Source organism: Anas platyrhynchos, chromosome Z, assembly GCF_047663525.1.
Source record: "Anas platyrhynchos isolate ZD024472 breed Pekin duck chromosome Z, IASCAAS_PekinDuck_T2T, whole genome shotgun sequence".
NCBI lineage: Eukaryota > Metazoa > Chordata > Aves > Anseriformes > Anatidae > Anas > Anas platyrhynchos.
Window position 1 is genome coordinate 10507068 of NC_092621.1, and position 23027 is coordinate 10530094.

General features: G+C 42.5%; 1 protein-coding gene across 3 annotated transcripts in view; it reads left to right on the forward strand.

Annotated features, from left to right (window-relative positions):
- The window catches only part of LOC101800696 (phospholipid-transporting ATPase ID), a 78152-nt gene that overhangs the window by 38857 nt on the left and 16268 nt on the right, over positions 1–23027 (forward strand). For all 3 annotated transcript variants that reach the window (XM_005019425.6, XM_005019424.6, XM_005019423.4), the window contains exons 5-18: positions 109–207; positions 1172–1233; positions 2564–2636; positions 2825–2895; positions 3744–3826; positions 6900–7058; positions 8060–8148; positions 13457–13653; positions 15379–15587; positions 17814–17857; positions 19418–19583; positions 20004–20192; positions 20577–20692; positions 22337–22501. In XM_005019425.6, the coding sequence (XP_005019482.2) occupies positions 109–207; positions 1172–1233; positions 2564–2636; positions 2825–2895; positions 3744–3826; positions 6900–7058; positions 8060–8148; positions 13457–13653; positions 15379–15587; positions 17814–17857; positions 19418–19583; positions 20004–20192; positions 20577–20692; positions 22337–22501 (1722 nt within the window). The remainder of the gene's footprint in view (positions 1–108; positions 208–1171; positions 1234–2563; positions 2637–2824; positions 2896–3743; positions 3827–6899; positions 7059–8059; positions 8149–13456; positions 13654–15378; positions 15588–17813; positions 17858–19417; positions 19584–20003; positions 20193–20576; positions 20693–22336; positions 22502–23027) is intronic.

Here is a 23027-nt window from a genome sequence, read left to right on the forward strand (position 1 = left end):
TAGAAAAATGTTGTCTGCAGCTTCTACAGAAAACAATGTTTTATTTCCAGCGGCTGAAAAGGCAAAAAAAAAAAAATAATAATAATCTGAGATCTCTTATTCCTACAGCTGATTCCTCAAATTTCCTCACTGGCCTGGTTTACAACAGTGGTGCCTCTCGTGCTGGTGCTGGCCGTATCAGGAGTCAAGGATGCCATCGATGATTTTGTAAGATCCATTTTGCTGTTGTATACTTTGGAGTTTGCTCATCATTCTCCAGCACAATGACTGAAGCAAACCATCTAAAATAAATACAGCCAGCGGTATTGGAGAACTGATCTCTGGCCAAGATGAGGTCTGAGATTAGATCCCCAAATTTATATCTCATTATCTGAAAGGGAGACAGGATTTCCTAATTGCTGAGCAGCTCAGCAGCTCCATCAACTTTATCTGGAACTGCTCAGCATGTTGGAAAATGTGATAACCAATGGGTATGCCTGGACACATGCACAGAGGTCTGATTTTAGGCTTCCACTTCAGAGAACTCATTCTCTGACATATAGCCACAATGTAGGAGGGTCTCTTAGGAAAGTAAGCATACAACATGTGTGTTATTTTTCATTCTTGCCCAACTTTGCCCCAAATCTGCTCCCTTCAGAGCTAATAGACAAAGCTCCATCAACTTCATGGAGTGAGACTAGGTCAGCGCTGAGTTCAACATCTGATTTTCTTCCTTCACGAAAATAAGTTTAGTGCTCAATGAAGACTCAGTGCAGCTTTGCATGTGGACAGGTCAGAGATGGAGCGGTGCTTCCCCGGGGAGCATCTCTGTTCATCTGGAACACCTCTGGTCACTTCCCATAGCAGAGCAGAGGGGTGGGTTTCTCTGGGTGCCTAGTTTATGGAACTGTGATGGGCAGGACCAATGGCATTTAAATCAGGACTGTGCTGAGAGGCACAAAAAGCCCTGCCCTCCCTTTTCCCTCAGAGAGCAAGCCCTGTGTTGCCTGCTGCTCTCTGCAGTCCTGTCTTACTAGCTGAACATGAGCTCAGCTATGACTCAGTTGTGAGTCTAATCTGCCATACCCATTCAGCCAGCTGGGTGAAAACCTAAAATGTTAACGAACTGCCTACAGCTATTGTATGCTTGGTTTCCTGGAAATGCCATTTAACGTGATGATCAAATTTTCAGAATCGACACAAAAGCGACAAACACGTCAACAACCGCCCAGTCCAGGTCCTGATCAATGGCATGTAAGTCCTTTTTCTTTTGCTGTAATTTTGGCTGAACATGTACCACTGGGAAGAGCATTTAGTTTTTTCCCCTTTGTGATTCCCAAAGATCACTAAACAATTTAAAATGGAATTGCCATTCCACCTGTTAAGTCACAGTGCGGTTCTGCATTATGTGGCTGCTTAAATAACCCAATACATGGTAACACGATCAGTGTAGACATTATGGCTGTGACCCTGCACAGACAAAAAGTAATCTATTCCTTTTCCTGGATGTATATACATGTATGTTTAAATAAGTGCTACCTTGGGAGTGTTATATTATTTTACTCCTTACCCTGCAAATGACCATCAAGGCTATCTCCCTGTCTGTGTTCATAGCCTTTATTTCAGCGTTAAGCAAAACCAGACATGAGCAACAAGTGATTTTAAATCAAGAAGTACAGCTAGCTTCCTCATTCGTGTTGTAATACTTTGAGTGTGTTTACTTATGTGCATAATGCCTCAGACTTAAAAGTACTCAAAACATTTCAAATGTATTTTGGCTATTGTACTGCTTAGCACTGTTCTTTTTCTTCAGAAGCGATAGCAGGGGCTTTGGCTGTTGTAGCAGGCAGATGTGCTGTTTGCTTGCAGCTCCATGGAGTCCAGCAGCCTTAGGACACAGCTGTAGACAGCTGTGAAGTTTCTGGTGACTTTTTTTTTGTTTCTGTACTATAGATAGTAGTATATTGTGTAAACTCCAATGGATGATTGAACAGTTAAAAATATAACTGGAAGCTGAAGAATAGGAACATAGTTTTTGTGCTTTCTGCTAAGTAAACCAGTTTCTTAGTTTACTGTCTATTAGTTACTGTGTCTAGTAAACAAATTAAAATAGAAACATGCTAATTAAAAAAAAAAAAAAAAGGAAAACACAGGTCCTTCCCCAGCTCGGACTGATATTGAGGGTTTAGGTGAATTCCAGCTTGACTACCCAGTCCTGTTTTGATATGTCATGACAGTTTTACCCTCTAGGATTTTCATGCACAGCTATCAAGACTTATGCTGGTACTTGCAGTTTAGCTGGGTGCCTGTGCATCTTCATGCTGTGAAGGCCATTGCAGATGGGGAGAGTTTCTTTCTGAGACACTGTGGCTCTTTGGGAGAAGGAAGGAAGAACCTGGACAGGGCAGTGCTTTTTGTGTTGTCCCTTAGCCTAGCAGAGACCAGGCCACACAGTGGCAGACCCTGCTCTTTTGTACCATCAGCCAAGGCTTGAAGAGACGTACAGCCTGGAGCTGAGCAGAGTAGCCTATGTTCATAAGTGGTGTTTGCTCTATGTGCCTACTCACTGGGAGTTCTCTTGCAGGTTGAAGGATGAAAAATGGATGAATGTCCAAGTTGGGGATATAATAAAACTAGAAAACAACAACTTTGTGACGGTAAGTACAGTTTCTCTCCGTCCTGTTCCCAGTTAGTCTCCACAATTGCTCTTATTGCCTATCACTCACGAGCAGACTAGTCAGCAGGGATGACAACTGCCCCAGAGAGCTGCAGTGCTCAGAAACCACAGGCAGCACAGCAGTGCCACTGCCCATAACTCATGCCCAGTCTGTTTGCTTGTGTTCAGGCCGATCTGCTGTTACTGTCGAGCAGTGAGCCGCACAGCCTGACCTACATCGAGACGGCTGAACTGGACGGGTAAGCAAGCCTTCCTGCTCCTGGGGGTCAGTCACTGCTGCCAGAACAAGGCCAAAATCTTGTGGGGTGGCCCTGGATGCTGCAAGGGCCTACTCGGTCCAAACATTGCTTACTCCAAGGCACAACTGGCCACAAAAGTCAGAGGGTTACAGCTTATTTGTATTAGTAAGCTTAAACTGGAGCTGGCCTCATTGTTATGACCCAATTTGCATTACTACGTTGCCCAGAGTTAGTGTCAGCTGTGGACTTTGGTGTTGCTTTGGTGACCAAGACCAGAGAGACTGAGGTGACCTGGTCTCCTTGGACCCTACATGCAGTCCTCTGGATTTTCTCCTTCTGCTTCCTCCTGAAAATGAGCCCATAGTTCTGGTACATGCAAGTGCCAGTGAAAACTTTTAGGAGGCCTAGGACAAATTAAATGCTTCTTTGATGTTGCATTTCAACTCACCGCCCCTGCTAGCTAGTCCCAGGACTTCAGTGCACTTCAGGACTGGAATAGTATGGGAGAAGATCCAAAGCTCTCCTACATGCTCAGGTACCTGGGGATTCTGTGGTATGAGTGGCAGGATAGACAGCAAGCTGCTCAGGGAGATGGGATGCTTGGTCCTACACTTTGTGGTGACAGTGGCAGAGCCACCTTGCCCTCTTTGGTCCCATGTCCAGAATTCCTCTGGACTGCATGTCTCTGCAGCTGAAAAAGACAACTACATCCCTTTGGCCAGGTAAAAAAGGCCCATAACAGCATGGTCCATCGGATGTCTAGGGAAGAATACAGTCCTCAAGAACAGAAGGAAGACTTTCACAGAGTGCTGGACTCAGTCCTTTATGCCTTATGTAATTTATTACAGTGAAACAAACCTCAAGGTGAAGCAGGCACTGACAGTCACTGCTGAGCTTGGAGAAGACCTTCAGAAACTGACAGAGTTCAATGGTGAGTCTACACAGAAAATTCATTTCTATCAATTTCTCTCCTCTGTTAGTGCCCCCAAAAGACTGCATTTTAAGATATTTATGGACCAGCAGTGCAGATGTGGTTAACAGTCAAGGCATCATTTCTTCACACTGTCTTGTATGGCAAATATGTAGCAGCACATATATAGGAAAAAGGAGCCAGACCTGCTGCAAACAGAATACCCCATGTTCACGCATCATCCCTCTGCAGAGAGAGGATGGGGGAACAGACCGAGGGGTGTCTGTCAAGCTTCACAGAGCCCTGTTGGCTTTGATAGGAGGGCAGGATTGTGGGAAGAGTCAGTATGGAAAGGGGTGGAGTGAGCGCTGCTGTCCTTGGAATTTCTTAAGGACTGCAGGATCTCAGGAAGTACTTTTAAGTAAAGAGGAAAATGGTGATGATGATGATGATGATGATGATGATGATGATGATGATGATAATAATAATAATAATAATAATAATAATAATAATAATAATAATAATAATAATAATAATAATAATAATAATAATAATAATAATAATAATAAACAACAGTCTTTGAAATAATGATTCTGGGAAAAATGGTGGTGATGTGGCAGAGAGTTAGCGTAGCTTATGCAGTCTCTGGTAGTGCCATCCAAAGCCATAGGCTTTTCTTTCACTTTCTACGTTGAGGTTTTGTGAAATAATGTGTGTGGTCTCAGCTCAGCGATGGCTCAGTACATTGGGACTTCTCCAAAGTGAAGGCTGTGGTTCTGAGTGCTTTAGGTCTTGAGAAATATGCTTTTGCGGGTGCAGCTGGATGTTCTAAGTTAATAGTCAAGGTTGCATGTCTTAACTGTCTTCCTGAGGAGGCTGCAGTGAGTATCAGTTTGTAAGCAAAATCCTAATCTTAAAACATTTTTCAAGCATTTTCTGTATAATGCTTATCTAAAGATACTGCATTCTTGATACTGCATAATTAAAAAACAATGTTTCAAAATCATTTGGAAATTAAATTTCCTCTATCAAATATTTATTTGTCCTTTATATCTCTATTTTGGTTACACTGCAAATAAAAGTGGCCTCTTTGCAATGCTAAAATGAATAAAATGTTTCCCAGGATGATTTATATTTGGAAGAACACTGGGAAGAGTGCCTGGAATCAGACCCAACCTTGCATTTCCCTAGCTTATCTCTGTGAAAGTATTTAAATATTTATGTAATTCTTTATCTAATTATTTCTTAAGAGAGGAAGCGAGGGAAGGGTTGAGCAGCTAATAGAGGCACTCAGTGGAATGCTTACAGTGAGTTACGATGTTTGTTGATGTTGCGATAGTTCAGATAAAGAAGATGCTTGCAAAATGATGAACTTGATTTGATATGAGGAACTGGGAGACAAGAAAGGAAGCAGTATTTTTCTCTTACCTACTACTTAGCACATGTAGACTTCGCAGTATTTAACTCTTTCAGGTGAAACTCATTCAGTTTAACTTAATGGAAGAAGGAACCAGGAGGCACAGCTTCTTTCAGAGTCATTGGGGCAGGTGCACTGGGTGAATCTCTCAAGCTTCTCACTTTTTTGTGGTCAGACTAATTTGAGTGGATACGTTTTGATGTCAAAATCTCAGACCCATCCACTTACTGGAAAGCAGATTCAGATGAGGTACACATTAGGTACACATGAGGTACTCAATCTCAATGGTAGCGTGAGAGGCACAGTCTTCCTAGTGACAGATCGTGCCCTGGTTTTGGTTCACCAGTCTCATTGTGCTGTGTTTCAGCTTACGCTGCAAAGCCTCTCTTTTCATTATGCTTTTTGAGTGTTGTGAGGGCTGTCATGAGATAGGTGTGGTTACTGTAGACTTTTACAAATTAAGGAGGACAGGTCTGATTGTTCTTGGATCAACTAGATGATAAAACAGATCAGCATCATCAGCTCTGACGTCACATGTATCATTGAATTTCTTAGTTGCTTCATCTTTCAAATTTGATGATTTATCTGCACTACAGTAGAGCTTCTTTTCTATGAAAAGAACATCCATTCCTGAATTCAAATTTTTCAGTGGTGGAGATTACCACAATACTTAAAGCTGTACTTTTTTTCTACACTTCCCTGGATTTTGCTTCCAACCTCTTGAGCTGTGTGTTTGCATCTGAGAACAGCTGGGAGAGCTGTATTCTCTGCAAATGTTGGTCCTTATGTAGATATTTGCAGCCTGTGATCAAAATAATGTCAACGTTCCTACTGATTAACTGAACAGACTGAAATCTTGGAATCTCAGTAAGGTGTATTTGTATTTTCCAGTTCTTTCCAATACATCCACAGGACTCTGCTTTGAATCTTCAGAAGTTGGGTGCAAATGTTGACTGAAATATTTTTTATACTGACGTATCTTTATTTACAGTTTTATGTGAACGTGTTTTGTTATAAGAAATAAATAAGTGTGAAAATGGAAACTGGTTCTCCAATAACTTATAGTGCCAGCTACATGGACAAAGACAGTAGCATCTTTTTGCAAGTGCCAGTGGGACTTTAAGGTATAAAATAGATGAAGTTAAAAACAGTGAACAAAGACACTTCAATTAATTACTCTCTTGCAGCCTTCAGGCAATGATTTTCTCACTTGGGTTCCTGCAGTTTTAAAGAAAATGGAATAGGAATTATATGAGGTCAGCACTGCTACCTAAAATTATCCAGTGACATCCTACCATGATGAACTTGCTGTAAAAGGATTAAAAGTATGTTGCTTGTTCAGTATTTCTTCTTATGCACATAAAAGGAGTGGAAACTTTGTTTTGGACTCTACCAGTAAAAAATGGCCATTTTGAAAAATCTAAGATAAATCCAAATTTGTTGTGGCCCATTGGATTATGAAAAGATATGGGGTAGGAGCAATATCTCAAAACATCAGTAAATGTAGGATAAAGGATGGACATGACAGGGTCAGCAGGGAACTGCAGCTACAATCTATTATTACTGATATTCCCTGTGTGGGGATCCCATGAGAATGCAGTATTGATCAGCATATTTCTAGGTTACAAAGATTTTTACCAGCTTTTTTTTTTTTTTTTTTTTTTTTTCCTTGAACAGGTGAAGTTAAATGTGAGGCACCAAATAACAAGCTGGATAAGTTCACAGGAACTCTTACTCTTCGAGGAGAGAAGTATGCCCTGGACAATGAGAAGATGTTGCTGAGGGGCTGTACTATTAGGAACACAGAGTGGTGCTTTGGTCTCGTTATTTATGCTGGTGGGTAGAAAAACTGACGTGAATTGCAAAGCACAAAAGCTTTAGCACAGGAGCACATCACACTAGTAAGGACAAATGAACCAAATATTTTCCTCTTTGGAAAATATGTTTCTAAGTGCTAAAACCAAAATAATAATAATAATAATAATAATAATAATAATAATAATAATAATAATAATAATAATAATAATAATAATAATTCAAAACAATACATGCAATCCCTTAGTTTAAAACTAGGCTAGGAATTTTGCATACCATAGGGGATTTTAACCTGAAATTTTTAACATTGGTCTATAAGAGAAAACTCAGTTGCAAATGATATAACATCCCATTCAATCTTACTTAAATGTTTTTGTTAGCAGAGGCAGGCTCTTATTTCAGAAAAACATGCAGCGAAGTATATGAGAAAAGTCTTGGTCACTCAATATGAAAGCACTTAAGAATTAAATCTAACTTAAATCTGCCATTAGTGACCCATGTTGGGTCAATACGAGTCTCTCTGCCCAGACTTGTTCAAAATTTCCTACTCTTAAGTATATCCAATTAAAAATTCCACAGCATTTCTATATGACTTCAATCCATATTGGAATATCACAGTCATCAACGATATTGTTGTAGACTATTACTATATTGCTTTTTACAAGCATAGACCTTCTATTGTTTCTATAGTGCTGTAGACATATGAGACAATGTATAATATGTCACTAATAACAGAGCAGTATCAGGTATTCTGTGAAAAGTAATTCAACCTGAAAGGGAGGATTGACTGCTGAAAGAAGAGAATGGATCAAAATACAGAATTAATGGCTTTATGTGACTCTCTCCATATAATATAAGGGAAGAGACTTAACCTTTTTCTGCCTAAATTTCCCACTAGCCCTGTAAACTGTATGGGTTCTGATGGGTATCTATGCTGTAGAGCAAAGTGAGGCCTCAGAGGGAAAAGGCTTTAGAACTGCTAAGCTTTATTTCTAAAATTAATGAACTTGTTTCATCTCCAGGGCCAGACACTAAACTAATGCAGAACAGTGGAAAAACAACTTTTAAGAGGACAAGCATTGATCGGCTCATGAACGTCCTTGTGTTGATGGTAAGTCCGATTAGTTTAGCTTAATTTCTTCAGATGTGTTCATCATTTCCAGATGCTCCACCTCTTTGTCCACACAAATGAGGGAGTATCAGAAGTGACTCGTGATAAAAAGAAAAATTCTGTAGAAATGTATTAGCAGACTGAGTCCTGCAGTGCCTCTGCGAACCCATCTTGCAAAGCAAGGCCATTATATTGACAATGTTAAGAACCTTTCTTATCAGCTTTTCATTTGCTGTGCTCTCGCTTGCTTTACTTTTTTTTTCTTTTTTTTTTTTTTTCTTGTGAGAATCACTTTGAAGCCCACAAATGCCTTTTTCCCTAGTAATTTTGTCATTTTATATTTATATAAACATTAGCAGTTCTGTCTCTTCTTCCTGGATTCTTGGCATCTTTGATATCTGTATAGGACTTGGTAATTGAGCTTGTTAATTTACATGATGCCAGCTTTTGTCTTATCACATGAGGGTAAAAAAGTTAGACACGGTCCTGCTAATACCCAGAAACTGGTGTTTTTAGCAGCTGGCAAATTTGAGAACACTAATCTTATATCACAGGCACTCTCCACAGATGATAAAACAGATCTAAGCTGAGGTTTATGCTAGCCAGTGGTTGTAACAAATGGCAAACGCTTCCAGGCAGAGGTAGCGATTCTTTTGCAGACTCCCTCAGATTTTACCTCTCGAGTTCAAAGCTGCTCGGGGAAGGGACTGTTCTGGTTGTTACTGCTCTTCTTCAGAGACATGCATTCTGATGATGTTTTACTCAATGCTGTTTGAAGAAAAGCTATTTATTTTCAAGGATTTACTTTACTTCAGAAGCAATCATGTTGTGCTATTTCATGCATGCTGCACTGCCTTCAATTTGTGACACTGAGAAGGTCTGGCTGCTCCTGTGGTCACATATCAGTGCCATCTGTTTCCCTTTCTTCCCTCCTGCCCTTGCTCTCCATCCCACCCTGGCAGCCAGGCTGGGAGCCGGATCCATCCCATGGTACTAGAGCAAGCTGTGGGGAAAACAGAGCTCAAGGTGTCCAACAGCATCCTGACTACCACAGCCCAGGGCAAAGCCTGTGCAGGGCTGTTCTGAGCTCTCCCTGCCCTCTGTGAGTGTATGCCTCATAGCACAAGTATCTCCAGGCCCATCCTGGACAATTCATCCCAGACCTTGTCCTCTTGTTTCTCTCTCAGACTCCCAAAAGCTCTTTAGCTGGGTCCCAGGGTGGGAGACATGGTTGGGTAGAGCAGGTTGGAACAGTGGTTAGACTGACTGTCAGTGCTGTGAAGCAGCGTCCTGCTCATCTGCATGTGCATATTTGCTGTAAAGCAATGCCACAGCACAGAGAGCCACTCCAGGGTCGTCTTCAGGCCCTCTGGAGTCCTTGCTCAGTGTGCAGTGAGGACACTCCCTTGACTTTAGTAACACCAATCTCTGCCAAGTGAAATTCTTGCCTATCCTCATCAGCTTGTTTTCTTCCCTTGAACTTAAAGGGACAGCAAAACCATGTAAGGTTTGGACATCTAACATTCAGATTTTTGCAGGTTTCTGAAAAACTTCATGTTTTTAAACATGCTCTGCTACATCTGGGACAGAGATGTCAGGGATCCAAAGAGCAAAGGAATGGAGCAGAGAAAAACTGTGCAGCGAACTCAGAATTTAGCACTCAGTGAAGGTTTGCCAAAAGTTCTTTCGCAAGTCAAGGGTCCCACCCAGAGCTTTCAGTCTGTTTGGCCTCTCTTCATCAATGCGAGCAAGATGGATTTACTTCTTGGATCCGTTAAAAAAAAAAAAAAAAAAGAATTAAAAAAGAGAGCAAGTTGCAGTGGATTGCATCAGCCTCTGCCTGGGTTCTGCGGCTCTGTTGGAGCTAAGCATGAGTTTTTCTACTTTATGCATTTTTAAGGCACCTAACATTTTGGTGTCTAAGTACAGCTCTGCCCTAACTCAAGAAACAGGCTCTTGGCACACCAAAGGGGATGTGGCACCAGGTCTTTCCAACAGTTTGGGTGGTCAAAGGTTGCGAAGCACAGTCATAAAAAGAGGCACTATATTGCTCTCTTGAGTTTGGAAATACAAGCAGTCACAGCTTGCTATAAATAGCTTATTTTAGCTTAATGAAACTTGTTCCACGTTAACACTGGCAAAGCTATTTTGTGTTTAATTGTCCATAAAACTTCAGGGACAAATCAGTTTTTTGGCAGGGCATGCCAACGGAGACCTGGTTCAGCATTGATCCTGGTCTGTCCCAACAGGGGTTAATTGCAAATAAACCTTTCCAGATGGAAACCATCACTGTTTGTTCATGTTTGGGAGCATTTCTCTCTGCAAGGCTCTTTGGCAGCACAGGGCAGAAAACAGCAGCAGAGGAACACAGCATTTCTTGGGGAAAGACGTGAATATTCTTCAGCCAGGGCCACTACTTCCAAAGCCAGGAATGGTTCTTCCTCCAAAACTTTCCTTCTTTTTTTTTTTTTGCAGGTTTGGGGAGGCACATTTTCAGAGAAATATAGCTGTCAGCTTCATCACTAAATGCCTTATTGCATAAAATCCCAGAGCAGAGCTCAAAGTGCCAGCAAAGAATCTGAGACTGTTTTAATTCTTTGTCCGAAAAGAAATGTCTATCCAAAGTCAGCTCCTCCTTCCAGAAATCTGACTCAGTCCTGCAGAGGATCCATCTCTGCACAGGCAGGTCCCTGAGAGGGAGGCTGCTGATGGTGGGAAGTGTCCCCCGTCTGTGATCAGGTTTATTCACATCCTTCTCTTGCAGAGCTGCGGCAATGATTGCAACACCCTACACGCAGTTGTTTCTCTGTAGAGAAATTAATCTCTGGGGCCACTGTTAACGGCTCGGTCTTTCACATTTTTCTGAAAGCAAACAGCATGTTAGTGGTCTTTGTGCAAGCATGAGGACTGCACACAAATTGAGCTGTTAGGGACAAGAGCATTATCATGGAAAGTGGACGTAAAGCAAAATAAAGTCATAAAACAAATGCAGCAGTAGACACGAGATGCAGTATTACAGGAGAGTTCAGTTGTCTTGCCCCACGTTTGTCTGTTGTTAAATCACACACTGAATTTCCTATATAGATTCACGATGACAAACTGACAAATTTTAACCTGTGGGGCAATGAGGAATCATTCAGGGTACAGCGATAGGATAAAAGAGCCAAGTGCCTTTTTTAATTCATTTCCTTTATAACAGACAAGGTCTGCAGAGAGAAGTCATATCTTTTTCTTGACCAACTGAAATACCTCTAAAAATGGATGGGCTCATCTCTTTTCTCCATCTATTGGCTTAATAAAGGACATAACCTGTTCCTGGGTCATGCCTCTCACATATCCTTAGATCATCCTGATTACAACAGCTCAAAATGAAGTCTGTTTTTAGTGCTGGCCACGGAGGTTTATGAACACCACACCACATTCCTTACTAGCAAGCAATATTGTCTGCATTTCACCAGTGGGGTAATTTATTGGGCTTCCCACAATTACTCAGAAAAACTACTACTGTTGTGGGAAATAAACATGCCTCCTGAAATTCAGCCCAAAAATATTTGCGGAAGTCTCCATTTACCATCTTCTAGGTATTAAAACTCAAGTTGGTTGGACTTTTAACCAAGTGATTCAAGTCACACCGTAAAGTATCACTCTCCCCTTCACAGGTTACCTCAGCAATGCAAACATCTGCTCTACCAGCAATGTTTTTACATTTGTACCACAATTGTTGTTTCAAAAATAGTTGGTTACTGTTGTAATGTGGTTACTGCTGAGTGGCCTTATACATAATGGCCCAGTGAACTGATATTTCCTCTAATGACTAATTATTATAATTACTAATAATGAACTAATGACCCTAGTTGCAAGAGATTTTTAATTGTGCTGTTGTGCAGCCTGCTGATTCCATGTCTTCACATTTTTAATAGGATGGTAGATTTTTAAGGCAAATATTTGGAGAAGTTGATATCAACAGAATTCTTTTCATTATCATTTGTCCAGGAATGATGTCATGCTAGCTTCTGTTTATCTTTCCCACAGTCACCATTTCAACCTTTGAAATATTGTAATTATGTTAACAGATTTTCAGTATGGTGGAACTTCACAGTTTTAAAGCATTGTTAAAAATTAACTTAATTTGTTAAGAAAATGTCTCAGTCCCTTCAAGCTTTCAGCTTTAAATTACCTGGACACACTGATTTGAAAATGGTTATTATTAGCAGGTAGAGACACATATTGTTCCTTGTCACAGTAGGTATACTGTCTTTTCCATCTGCTACATCATATGGGATAGATACATCCTTCTGCTTCATTCCTCCATCATTCATGGAGGAACGTCTGCCGAATGTCTGCCTTTTCCACAACTCTGTTACTGAGTTCACTGTTTTCTTGGTATTTGCATCACTATTAGCTAGTCACAGTTCTGTAATTCACTGCGGTTCATATTCATTTGTATTAGCTTTCCTTCTCCCCCTTCTTTTTGTTTTCTTTTCCAACTAATTGTATAGCTATATTCTTATCTTCTTTTAACAACAACCAAAATACAAACAAAGAAACAACTTTTATGACCTATGTAATGCTTTTGTGTGTATGAAATTGTGTTCCTGAGCAAGTCCCCGTTTTCATTACGGTGTCCCACTTTGGAATTTTCTTCCCAGTTGCTGTTTCCCTGATTGCTTTAGGCTTCATGAAATAGGCCTCCCTAAAGTCCAAGGATACACCTCACTGGTTTCTGTTGCTTTCTGTTTGCTCAAATGAAATGTAATCAGATTGTGATGGCAGGTACCAAGGCAACCATTAGTTCTAAGTCAGTGATTAACTCTCCTTTAACCATCAGAAGGGTATCCAGTGCTGAATTCCACCCTGCACAGTGCTGGATTTCATGAATTACAAATTATCTTTACTAATTTTTCAGAAATGGTGAGGAAACTATGGTACATCTGGCTAACAGTCAGAAGTCCTCCAGGGAGTTTCTATTCCCAAACACACAGCCAGATATTTGAAGAGTAGCAGCTCAACTCATCTCTAATGAAATCTGATGTTCTGCAGCCCGCTGCCCATGAACACCCTGTTTTAGAACTCTACTTAAAATTACTCTACTTTCTACTTAAAGCCCCAAATCCCTAAAGACTTCATAGTATAGTGGCATCTTTGAGACAAAGCATCAGATTTTTGCCTGTTTTCCTCCTGCACTCCTACGAGCCTTCCTCAGTGATTCAAGCTGTTCAACCCCTTTTGATTAGGGTCATCCAATTAACCTGTATATAACAAATTCTGTTTCTAATATGTAGTTTCTTTTTTTTTTTTTTTCCTCCAGATCTTTGGATTTTTAGCACTGATGTGTCTTATCCTAGCCATTGGCAATGGCATCTGGGAGTCTGATAAGGGCTACAACTTCCAAGTCTATCTGCCCTGGGCAGAGGGTGTCAACTCTGCCTCCTACTCCGGCTTCCTCATGTTCTGGTCATACGTGATCATTCTAAACACAGTGGTGCCGATTTCACTCTACGTCAGGTACGTGCCAGAACCTCCTTTCATGTTTCACCTAGGAGAGTTTTAGCTTTTGTCTCATCTGGGAGCAGAATTTTCCTGGACATAAATGCAACCCCATTTTGGATGATCCCACACAGCCAAGGCCAGCTCTCTATGCTGCTGACATCTAGTGAAGACATCTCATAGGCACCGTTTTTCTGTGGGTCTTAACAAGCCCTGTATCATTTTAAAAGGACAGGGGGGTAAAAACATGTTGTCTTTTTCAGTGAGACCCTATCTTCTTTTCCCTATGTCCAAACATTATTTGACAGGGCCTAAAAACATTTTGATGGGTAACTCCACAACCCGGTGGTGCTTTGCTTCTCTGCTTTCTGCTGGCTTCAGTGGGCTTTGTCAGGGCTAGAGCTGAGACAGCAGTGAGCCCTGGAGCAGGAGAGGATGACTTTGCATTTGAATGAGAGGTGTAAGGGTAGGATGCTATGGGAGTGAGACTGGAAACCTGCTACTCGTAGCTTCGTGCTCTCCCCCATTTGCATTGCCAACCAAAGTGAAAAGCACATTCTTTGAGGTGGCTTCAAGGCTCAGGTGAGGGGTGGATTGCCAGGTAAGTAGGTGTAATTAGGCTGAGGATCTCTAGTGCTTGGTGCTGCATGGACACAGTCAGCTCCATCAGTTCCCAGAGAACACAGTGCTGCATTGCTTGTTGCAGATAGGCAAGCAGGGTTAAAGGCTAGGAATTGTGAAGAAGTTGCCTCCAAAACCTTGAGGCTGCAGTGTAGACTGATTAGGCTGGTATAGTTTATCGCTGAATCCAACTCTTCAGGGAGAATTGCTTCTGACTGCAGAGCAAACCCTTGCCGTGTGATTCACAGAGAGCGTTTGTGAAAAGTTTGTGATTTCAAACTGCAAAAGACAGATCTTAGCTACTGGTGCTGCCCTTTCCCTGCAGCTGCTGGGAGGATGAGGAGTTACACGCAGAGCTGCAGGGTCGGAAGTTGTATTCTAAGACTCTTTTGTGTTGGTAAATACGAGGAATTCACCCTGTTCCTCCCCAGTGTGTCAAACCAGCAGCAAAGTGGAAATTCATGCTGTCTGTGAGCTGATACTGCTTGATGATTGTATTGAGTTACACAGTGACTCACTTGTTCTCATGGTCGGGGTTGCTTGCACTCATCCCCGGGCACCACAGAGCAGATCAGCCCTGAATTTCACTAAAAACATTCCTTAAACTGCACAAAATGAAACACCCTGCTGCTCCTGCTGCTGCTTCGCTTTTCAGTCTGCTTGCCTGCCATGCATGAACGACTGCCACTTGTTCACAGCAGGGTTAATGTAGCATAGGGGTTGTCTGGGTGAAAATGATGTATTGGTGGTTTTCTTAACTCATTGCCCAGCCTATGGACGTCTGTCACAAAAAAAAGTAACCTCAACTGAAGCAAGTGCAGGCTGAAAGAAAGCATCAGATTTTCAAAATTTCCTGTGTACTGCTGAAACTTCTCAAATGTATTTATGAGAAGTTGTTCTATAAACAATGGAAATGAATTTACTATAAGCATATCTGATCATTTCAGTGAGGCTTGCTTCAGCTTTGCTTACAACAGGCGACTTAAGGACAACCTGATGAGTACGCCCTGTCATTGCCTTCAAAGTTGTCTTCTAGCTGCAGTTGCTGATGGTAGCTGAAGATAAAGATCTTGTCCTTTAAACTAATAAATATTCCATCGCCTTCTCTTTTGGATTTACCAGTGTAGAGATTATACGCTTGGGTAACAGTTTCTACATTGACTGGGACCGCAAGATGTATTACCCACTGAACGACACACCAGCCCAGGCCCGTACCACTACACTCAACGAAGAGCTGGGGCAGATCAAGTACATCTTCTCGGACAAAACAGGGACCCTCACTCAGAACATCATGTGTTTCAACAAGTGCTCCATCAACGGCAAATCCTACGGTATATTATCCATTCGTCATATTCTCTGGGTTTTACACCTCTCAGTAGAGAGAAACTAAATATGATATCCAGAAGAGAGTGTTTTATAAGAAGCTGCAGGATCAAGTACAGGGCTATCTGTCAGATATACCTGGGCAGCTCAGATATTATATTATTTAAATAGATTAATATCATTTTCCTGTCCTTTGCTTCCCCTTTTTGCTACCCCTTTACCGCCCTTTTCCTGCCCCAGTATCCACTGAAATAAAGAATCTGCACCTTATTACTTTTTCCCGCATTGTAGTTTTACTACATCTGTACCCAAATGTGTTCTTTTTTCTGATATCACTACCTAGGTGATCTCAGCCTTTCGTGGTATTACTGATATGGTTACCCAGCCATTACTAACCCTGCAAAACTCTACTCCCCCAAACACCCCAGTCCTCCCTTCCAGCTATACGTGGGGTGCAGGTGTTTCTCATGATTCCCTCTTATCTGTTTGTGAAATCAGCCAATCCTCACAGTGCTGTCTGTAACTTTTGTCAGCTACTTATACTGCTACCTCTCCCATTCAGTAATTTCTTCCATCATGAGCAGTGGTTTTCCAAATCCTTTTCAGGTTGCTTAACCTTCAGTCAGTGCCTAGTCAATGGCATGGTCATTCATCTGCAGCCCTAGCTTACTTGACATATCAGAAGAAAAGTTTGTAGTGAGTTGGAAAAGTTGGTAGCATTGTTAGATCCTAATAATCATTGATATAACAGGCTCCTTCATTGTACAGCCCCAGGCAATTTTCTTCACCCTCCTCAGGAGGTGCTAACCATTCACAAACTGACTAATTGATTAACATCATTACATTCCCCCAGAGAAATTAGTCACATCCTATTTGGAGATGGATGTTGTTTTGCCTGTATCAGACCTGCTGATGGACTGATGTGCCAGAAAGCTTGTCTCTTTTTTTTTCTTTTTTTTTTTTTTTTTCCCAGTGGAGACTTTTGGTCTAATTAAAGGAGTTACTTCTTCCTATAAATCTTACTTTGTCTGTATTTGGGCAGCACAACGTCTGTAAAAGTACTGTTATGCTGACCAGAGCTGGTGCTGCTAAACAGTTTTTAAAATTTCAGTCTGTTTATTCATATATCCTGTAGTTTATTTTTCTGAAGTGGATGTCACCAGTGTTAACATAGACATAGGATGTGTGTTCAAGAAATGAACGGGAAATAAGTGGAAAGAATGCAGACAGTCTACTGCCTATTTTTTTCTAAATGCTTAGCTAATTCTCCAGAATACTTTGGATTTTACGCTCGTGGCATTTTTGAAAGCCATGCCAAAAGAAAGAATGAATTGGTTCTGCTGCCAGGAAGGAGGCTGTAGAGGCTTAGGCTCCATATTGAGGAGAAGGTGTCGAATAGCCTTTTGGTTACAGTTCCCAGCGGGATCAACCGATGTGCAGTTCTCAGGAAAGATTGCTTCTGAGTTTCTTTCTACAACTTCAGGGCTTTTATGAGGGACTACTAGTAATTAGAATTGGCTGTAGTCATCACAGTTGAGGTTGCTGATACAGGTATGGATTGGTCATTCATGTACTTTGCTGTATTTCAATCTTATTTCAATTAAGTATTGAATCTGGCCGGCCTGGACACAGTCCAGAGCTTCCTAGTGAAATTTTTGTTCAAGCTTCAGTAGTGAAACTCCATTCACTGGGGATGAGACGTCATTCATTTCTCTGACTAGATTATCAATTCAGGGATATCAGGGATTATCAAGCAGCCTTGCTACCTAAGCATGGGAAGAAGGGGCTTTGACAACTTCTCTTTGGTTGTCCAGGAACTGTTACAATCCCAATATAATCCTGGAGCCGGATTTTGTCTCCCATTCTGAAAGAAAGGCACAAGAGAAGTCATACCCTGAAAACACTCTCCTAGCACTATGTTCCTTCTGGGCAGAAGCCAATTCTTTACTCAAATGCCAGACATCTTTACGGCAACTGCTTTTTGTTTTCAGCATCTGTCAGTCTTTGGATTTTATCATGGATTGACGTAGGATCTGATTTATATGAATCATCAGTCCCCAGTCCCCATTTCAAGCTGTTTGTGCTACTGAAACTTTTTAATTTGATACTAGCTTCAAAACACTTTATTTATTTTATTTATTAAATCTATCTATTTGTTTATTTTTGGTAGAAAAGCTCGGAGACAGCTCTTATCTGAGGCTTATGGCTATAACCTCAGTCTTTCTTGCTTGCAGGTGATGTGTATGACATGTCTGGACAAAGGATAGAAATAACTGAGGTAAGTGCTCAAGTGGTAGCAGAATCTCTGCTTTCTGTGAACCTGCCTCCATAGGTGCCAGTGGACAAATCCCATCCAGGCATAGCTCACATTCATGCTGCTCCTCTTGATCCTGACAGCATGAAATCGTGTTCTTGTGGACATCAGAGGCTCGTCAGAGTTGCATTCCCTTCCAGTAAGGCTGCTTTGAATTTGCAGGGTGGGCAGCCTGAGTATCCACTGTTCCTTCAGCTTCACATGACATCCTACTGCATGCACAGTTCCTCTGAACACTTGGCCATTGATATTGGTTGGAAACTTGGACACTGATGAATTTTATTATCCTTGGCAGTGAATTAAAGTTCTGGCTGGGAATCAGTGAGTTCAGTTCATATGCATAACAAGGTCACTGTCAAATTCCCCTATGTCTGGACACTGGAAAGTGTGAAAATGAGTGGCTTCTCCATTTCTATCCAGCCTGTTTGTTGGCACAAACCCGCATCTTGGATTTCATTGCTTAAAATGTCTGAAAACTGCAAGCAGTGATCCAAGTAACAAATGGCAAAATGATGACGAAAATCCCACTCCTCATTCCAGTGATTCATTTCCAGGCACTTTAAAACTACGCACTGAAATTGGCTGCTTGTACTGAGCGCTGGCCCACCAGGCTGCCCTCACTCCAGCAGCAAAATTTCAAAGGGCTGGCTTGCTGGGGGAGAGATGCTGGTCTCCTGCCAATTCACCACCAGGCAGCTCCTCCTGCCCCTGATACAAGATAGAGCAGAGTCTTGCAGGTTAAAAGGACGCTGCCCACATATTCATGGGGTTGGAGTGTCCAGGCCTTCTTGCGCAAATCAGTGTAGGTGGGGGGGCTGTGCTCTTGTGGCAAGTGCTGACTGTCAGCTGGAGCAGGTCAGAAGGATGCATGACTCCCATCCTGGAAACTCTGAGCTCACTGGGATGGGGCGGGAGTTGGGATCATCCCGGGCAGGCTCTGCAGTGCATTCCTCCGTGACATTTCATGCTTTGAGCTTCTGGCTGTTTCTCCACTGTTCCCCTCTGCTTGGGACTCCTTGTTTTCGGACAATAAGGGCGGTGCCTGTGGAGCTGAACCTTTACATCACTTGTCTGTCATCTTTTTCCATATCAGGGCTTTTTCTTGCTTTGGGAGAATAGGGTGGGGAACACAGCCTTTAGAATTCGGCCTCCCCACACAGCTATCCTGGACAAGCATTGAAATCAGGAGGATGATGTCTCAAAGCAGCCGTGTTTTGAAGGCAGGCATTTCTTTAGCAGGGATCCTGTAGGAAAATATGCTTTGGTAGAGCGAGGCATCTTTTTGGGTAATCAAGACTATCAGCCTGAGTGCTGCTCTGAAAGGCATCTCAGGTGCCTGCCCTTTGCTTCAACTCAGTAGCTTTTGAGGCTTCCCACTTACTCAGATTGATCAGTCTGTCATGAACAGCCCTGCAGGAGAGGGACCTCTGTAAATGTAAGGAAGAGAGGGGCGCTGTCATGGGCAGGCATCAGTGGGCAGCCATCAGAGAGCTCTAGAAATAACACAAAGCCATGTTTTTGCAGAACACGGAGAAGGTTGATTTCTCCTACAACCCGTTAGCCGACCCAAAGTTTGCCTTCTATGACCACAGCCTGGTCGAAGCTGTGAAGCTGAGTGACGTCCCAACCCACAGGTTCTTCCGCCTGCTCTCACTTTGTCACACAGTGATGCCAGAAGAGAAGAAAGAAGGTGAGGACTGTTAAAGGTACCAGACTGAGTGGTTCTGTTCACCTTGCACCACCACGGTGTGTCTGCTCTTCACAGAAGCTGTTACCGGTCCTTTTGGCTCCCCGGTGATTTTCTGTTGCATGGCAACACATAAATTAGTGTTTTTGGAGTTGCCACATGGGAGCAGAAAGGACCAGAGCCTCTAATCCCTGTGTGTTTCTGTGATGGAGATGTCATTACTGCCACCACCACACCTCACGTGCAGAAACTGCAGGTGCCACAGCTTTCCTGTGGTGGCAGACAGCTTGCCCAGCTCCTTTTCTATTCCATACATAGATAACTGCTACAAAACAAAAACAAAACAAAACAAAAAAAACTTTTATTTTATATTTATTAATATCAGAAACAAAGTAGAAGCCTTTTTTTTTTCTTGCGTGTCAGGTAACTTGGTGTATCAGGCCCAGTCTCCTGATGAGGGAGCCCTTGTCACTGCTGCCAGAAACTTCGGATTTGTGTTCCGGGCTCGCACACCAGAGACCATCACTGTTGTGGAAATGGGAGAAACGAAAATCTACAAACTGCTGGCTATTCTCGACTTCAACAATGTCCGCAAGCGAATGTCAGTTATCGGTATGTTCCTTTTGCTCCCTTCTTCATGGCTTTTCAGGCTTTTAAGCGCCTTTACTGGCAGCAGGACCAGTACCCCAAGAACAAGTTGTTCTTGACTTTTGAATGCAGATGTCCCACCTGAAGATCTGCTTGTAGGAACCAGAGTCCAACAGAGCATCTGCTCAGACCAGTGCAATCAGGGTGTAGTTGCCTGTGCTGCTACCACTAAGGCTGACGGTAGTTGCATTATCTTCTGTTCTAAGCAAAGCTCGTCTTGATTCCTGGGAGTTTGCCATCACTTGGTAGAGTTTGGATATGACTGAAAACCTTTGTTTAGATGCAAGTGCTATGAATCTTGAGTGCTTCAGTCTGGTATCTGTAGAATTTGTTTCTTCTTCCTTCTAGTGCGGAGTCCAGAAGGGGACTTGACTTTATACTGCAAGGGGGCTGACACCATTCTTTATGAACTGCTTCATCCATCCTGTGATTCTCTCAAGGAGGAGACCACTGAACATCTGAATGTAAGTGTTTTCTTCTGCACTGCAAATCTGCATTTGATGGTTGCCTTTTCTCCAGGTACAGAAATGTAATTTCTTGAGACAGAATACAGATTTTAGAAGCAGCGCCCAAACACCAAATGTATGTGTATGTGTATATGTATGTGTATGTGTATGTATATTTCATGGGGGATTAAGAGGGAAATTAATTTCTAAAGCTTTAGGTATCAAATCAGCTTTCACCAGTACCGTTTGAACTGCCCTAGGTTACCCAGAACATCTGGATGTGGATGTCAAATACAATGCAGGACATTCAGAAGAGCTGCATTACTATAGGTTAGGAAGTGGAAGCCAAGCAGACCAGGGGAAACACCCAAAATAGCACTATATATCTGTGTTCTGGCAGCTAAATCCCATCCAATTCTGCTGTTATTGTACAATGCAGGTACTCAGCATACGCAGGCATGCCTTGATTGGAATAATTCAGGTGAATACAATCCAAATCTGCAGTGATTGTGGTCTGAGAGGCCTCAGTCAGAAGAGACTGAGCAGGTCTGGGGCATAGTTGTGGAATCCCCATCCCTGGAAGTGTTCAAGGCCAGGTTGGATGGGACTTTGAACAACCTCACCTGGTAGGAGGTGTCCCTGCCCATGGCAGAGGGCTGGAACTGGATGGTCTCTAAGACCCTTTCCAACCCAACCCAATCTGTGATTCTATGAGAGTCTCCCTTCCCTTCCCTTTTTCCAGATCATATATGGGCTTGTTGCCCGGGCAGCATGTAAAATGCAGCAGTCAAACCTCGTGGCTTTTTATATTGGCGGTGTAGAGTAAAATGCAGTGAGAGGTGGATGTCCTGGCCAACATCTACTCCCTCTGTTGATGCCAGCTCCTGCTGGTACGGAGCAGAGCACAAGATAACAGAAAGATTTGCCAGGGAGGTTGAGCAATAGCACAAACATCCCTGCTCACTGCCTGGGGGAGCCAGAGAACATTGTGTGTGAAGGAGAGGTCAGAGCCTGGGGAGATGAGCTGTGGATGTGGCCTGTCCTTGATGCACCTTTACTTCAGATCTGCTCTTTTGGAATCCCAAAACAGAAAGAAAGTGGATGTCCTGTTATGGAGGGAAGCCTCAGTGTGCAGAGAGGGGTCTCAGTTATTCCACCAAACACAGAATTGTACTGTCAAACACTGAGAAATGTACTGTCAGTTGTACATCTACAGAAAGCACACTTACAAGGACTTGGAGAGATGTAATGAGTGATTGTGCTCATCCTGAATATTTAGGTCAGCCCCTCAGCAAGTTGAGTGCAGCTCTGAAACTCAAGGCAGAGTTCAGCGTGTTTTATTTAGGTCTTACTATTCTGAACCTCATGTTGAGAAATGTGAACCTGGCAAACAACTGCCTGATTGATGTAAAGTTTTAGACCAAGAATATAAGAGAGGCCTTTTAAATTTGTTCTTTGTAAGGATGTAAAAGTGACCTGGAACTAGTTTTTAAAAAGCGCCCTGAGGTTTGTGGTCTAAGGTGTGTTTTTTTTCACCTTTCCTCTGCAGACATTAGGTAACAAGTTTTCACAAATAGATGTTTGCTTTCAGAGAGTCTTTTGTAAACCAGAGCAAGGAGTCTGTTCTCCTTTGACTTATTCTGCCTCACCACTGTCTCGCAGGAGTTTGCTGGGGAAGGTTTGAGGACACTCGTCGTGGCCTATAAAAACTTGGATGAAGAATACTTTCAGGACTGGATCAAGCGTCACCACGAAGCAAGCACTGCCTTGGAAGGACGGGAAGACAAATTGTCTGAGATATATGAAGAGATCGAAAAAGATCTAATGGTTGGTATTTCACAGAATCTGGGCCAAGCTCTGAGGGAGGCAGCCGAGATAGTGATTTGTGAACAAACAGCTCAGTGTGACTCCAGTAAACACTGCGCTGCAAACAGCTCGGTGGGTTGTGTGACGGGAGTGGTTTGAAATATGGCAATGCTGGGCTTTTGCTGGCACCCCCGTGAGGAGCCAGTAACTGGGGTGTCAGCCACCAGTGCCTGGGAATGGTGTTATTTTAACTCACGTGGGTGTCAGAGTAGCTTTCTCATGATGAAGTGACATAGCAGAGCTTAAGGGAGATGACAGGGACACAAATATTTCATAGCCATCCTTTGTATGTGCAAGTGGCTGATCTATTTATTTTCCTCTCTGTGAAATGGCAGGCAGTGAATAATCCCCAGGTCCCCCTTCATTTCAGAGGGTGTTGCCTTTGTTCTTGCAGCCCTGGGCAGGATGGGGGGATGATGTCCACGAAGATGTTTGTGTCACTCTGAAATAGGACTAAACTTGTGATCTGCAAGTCATTCTTTTCTCC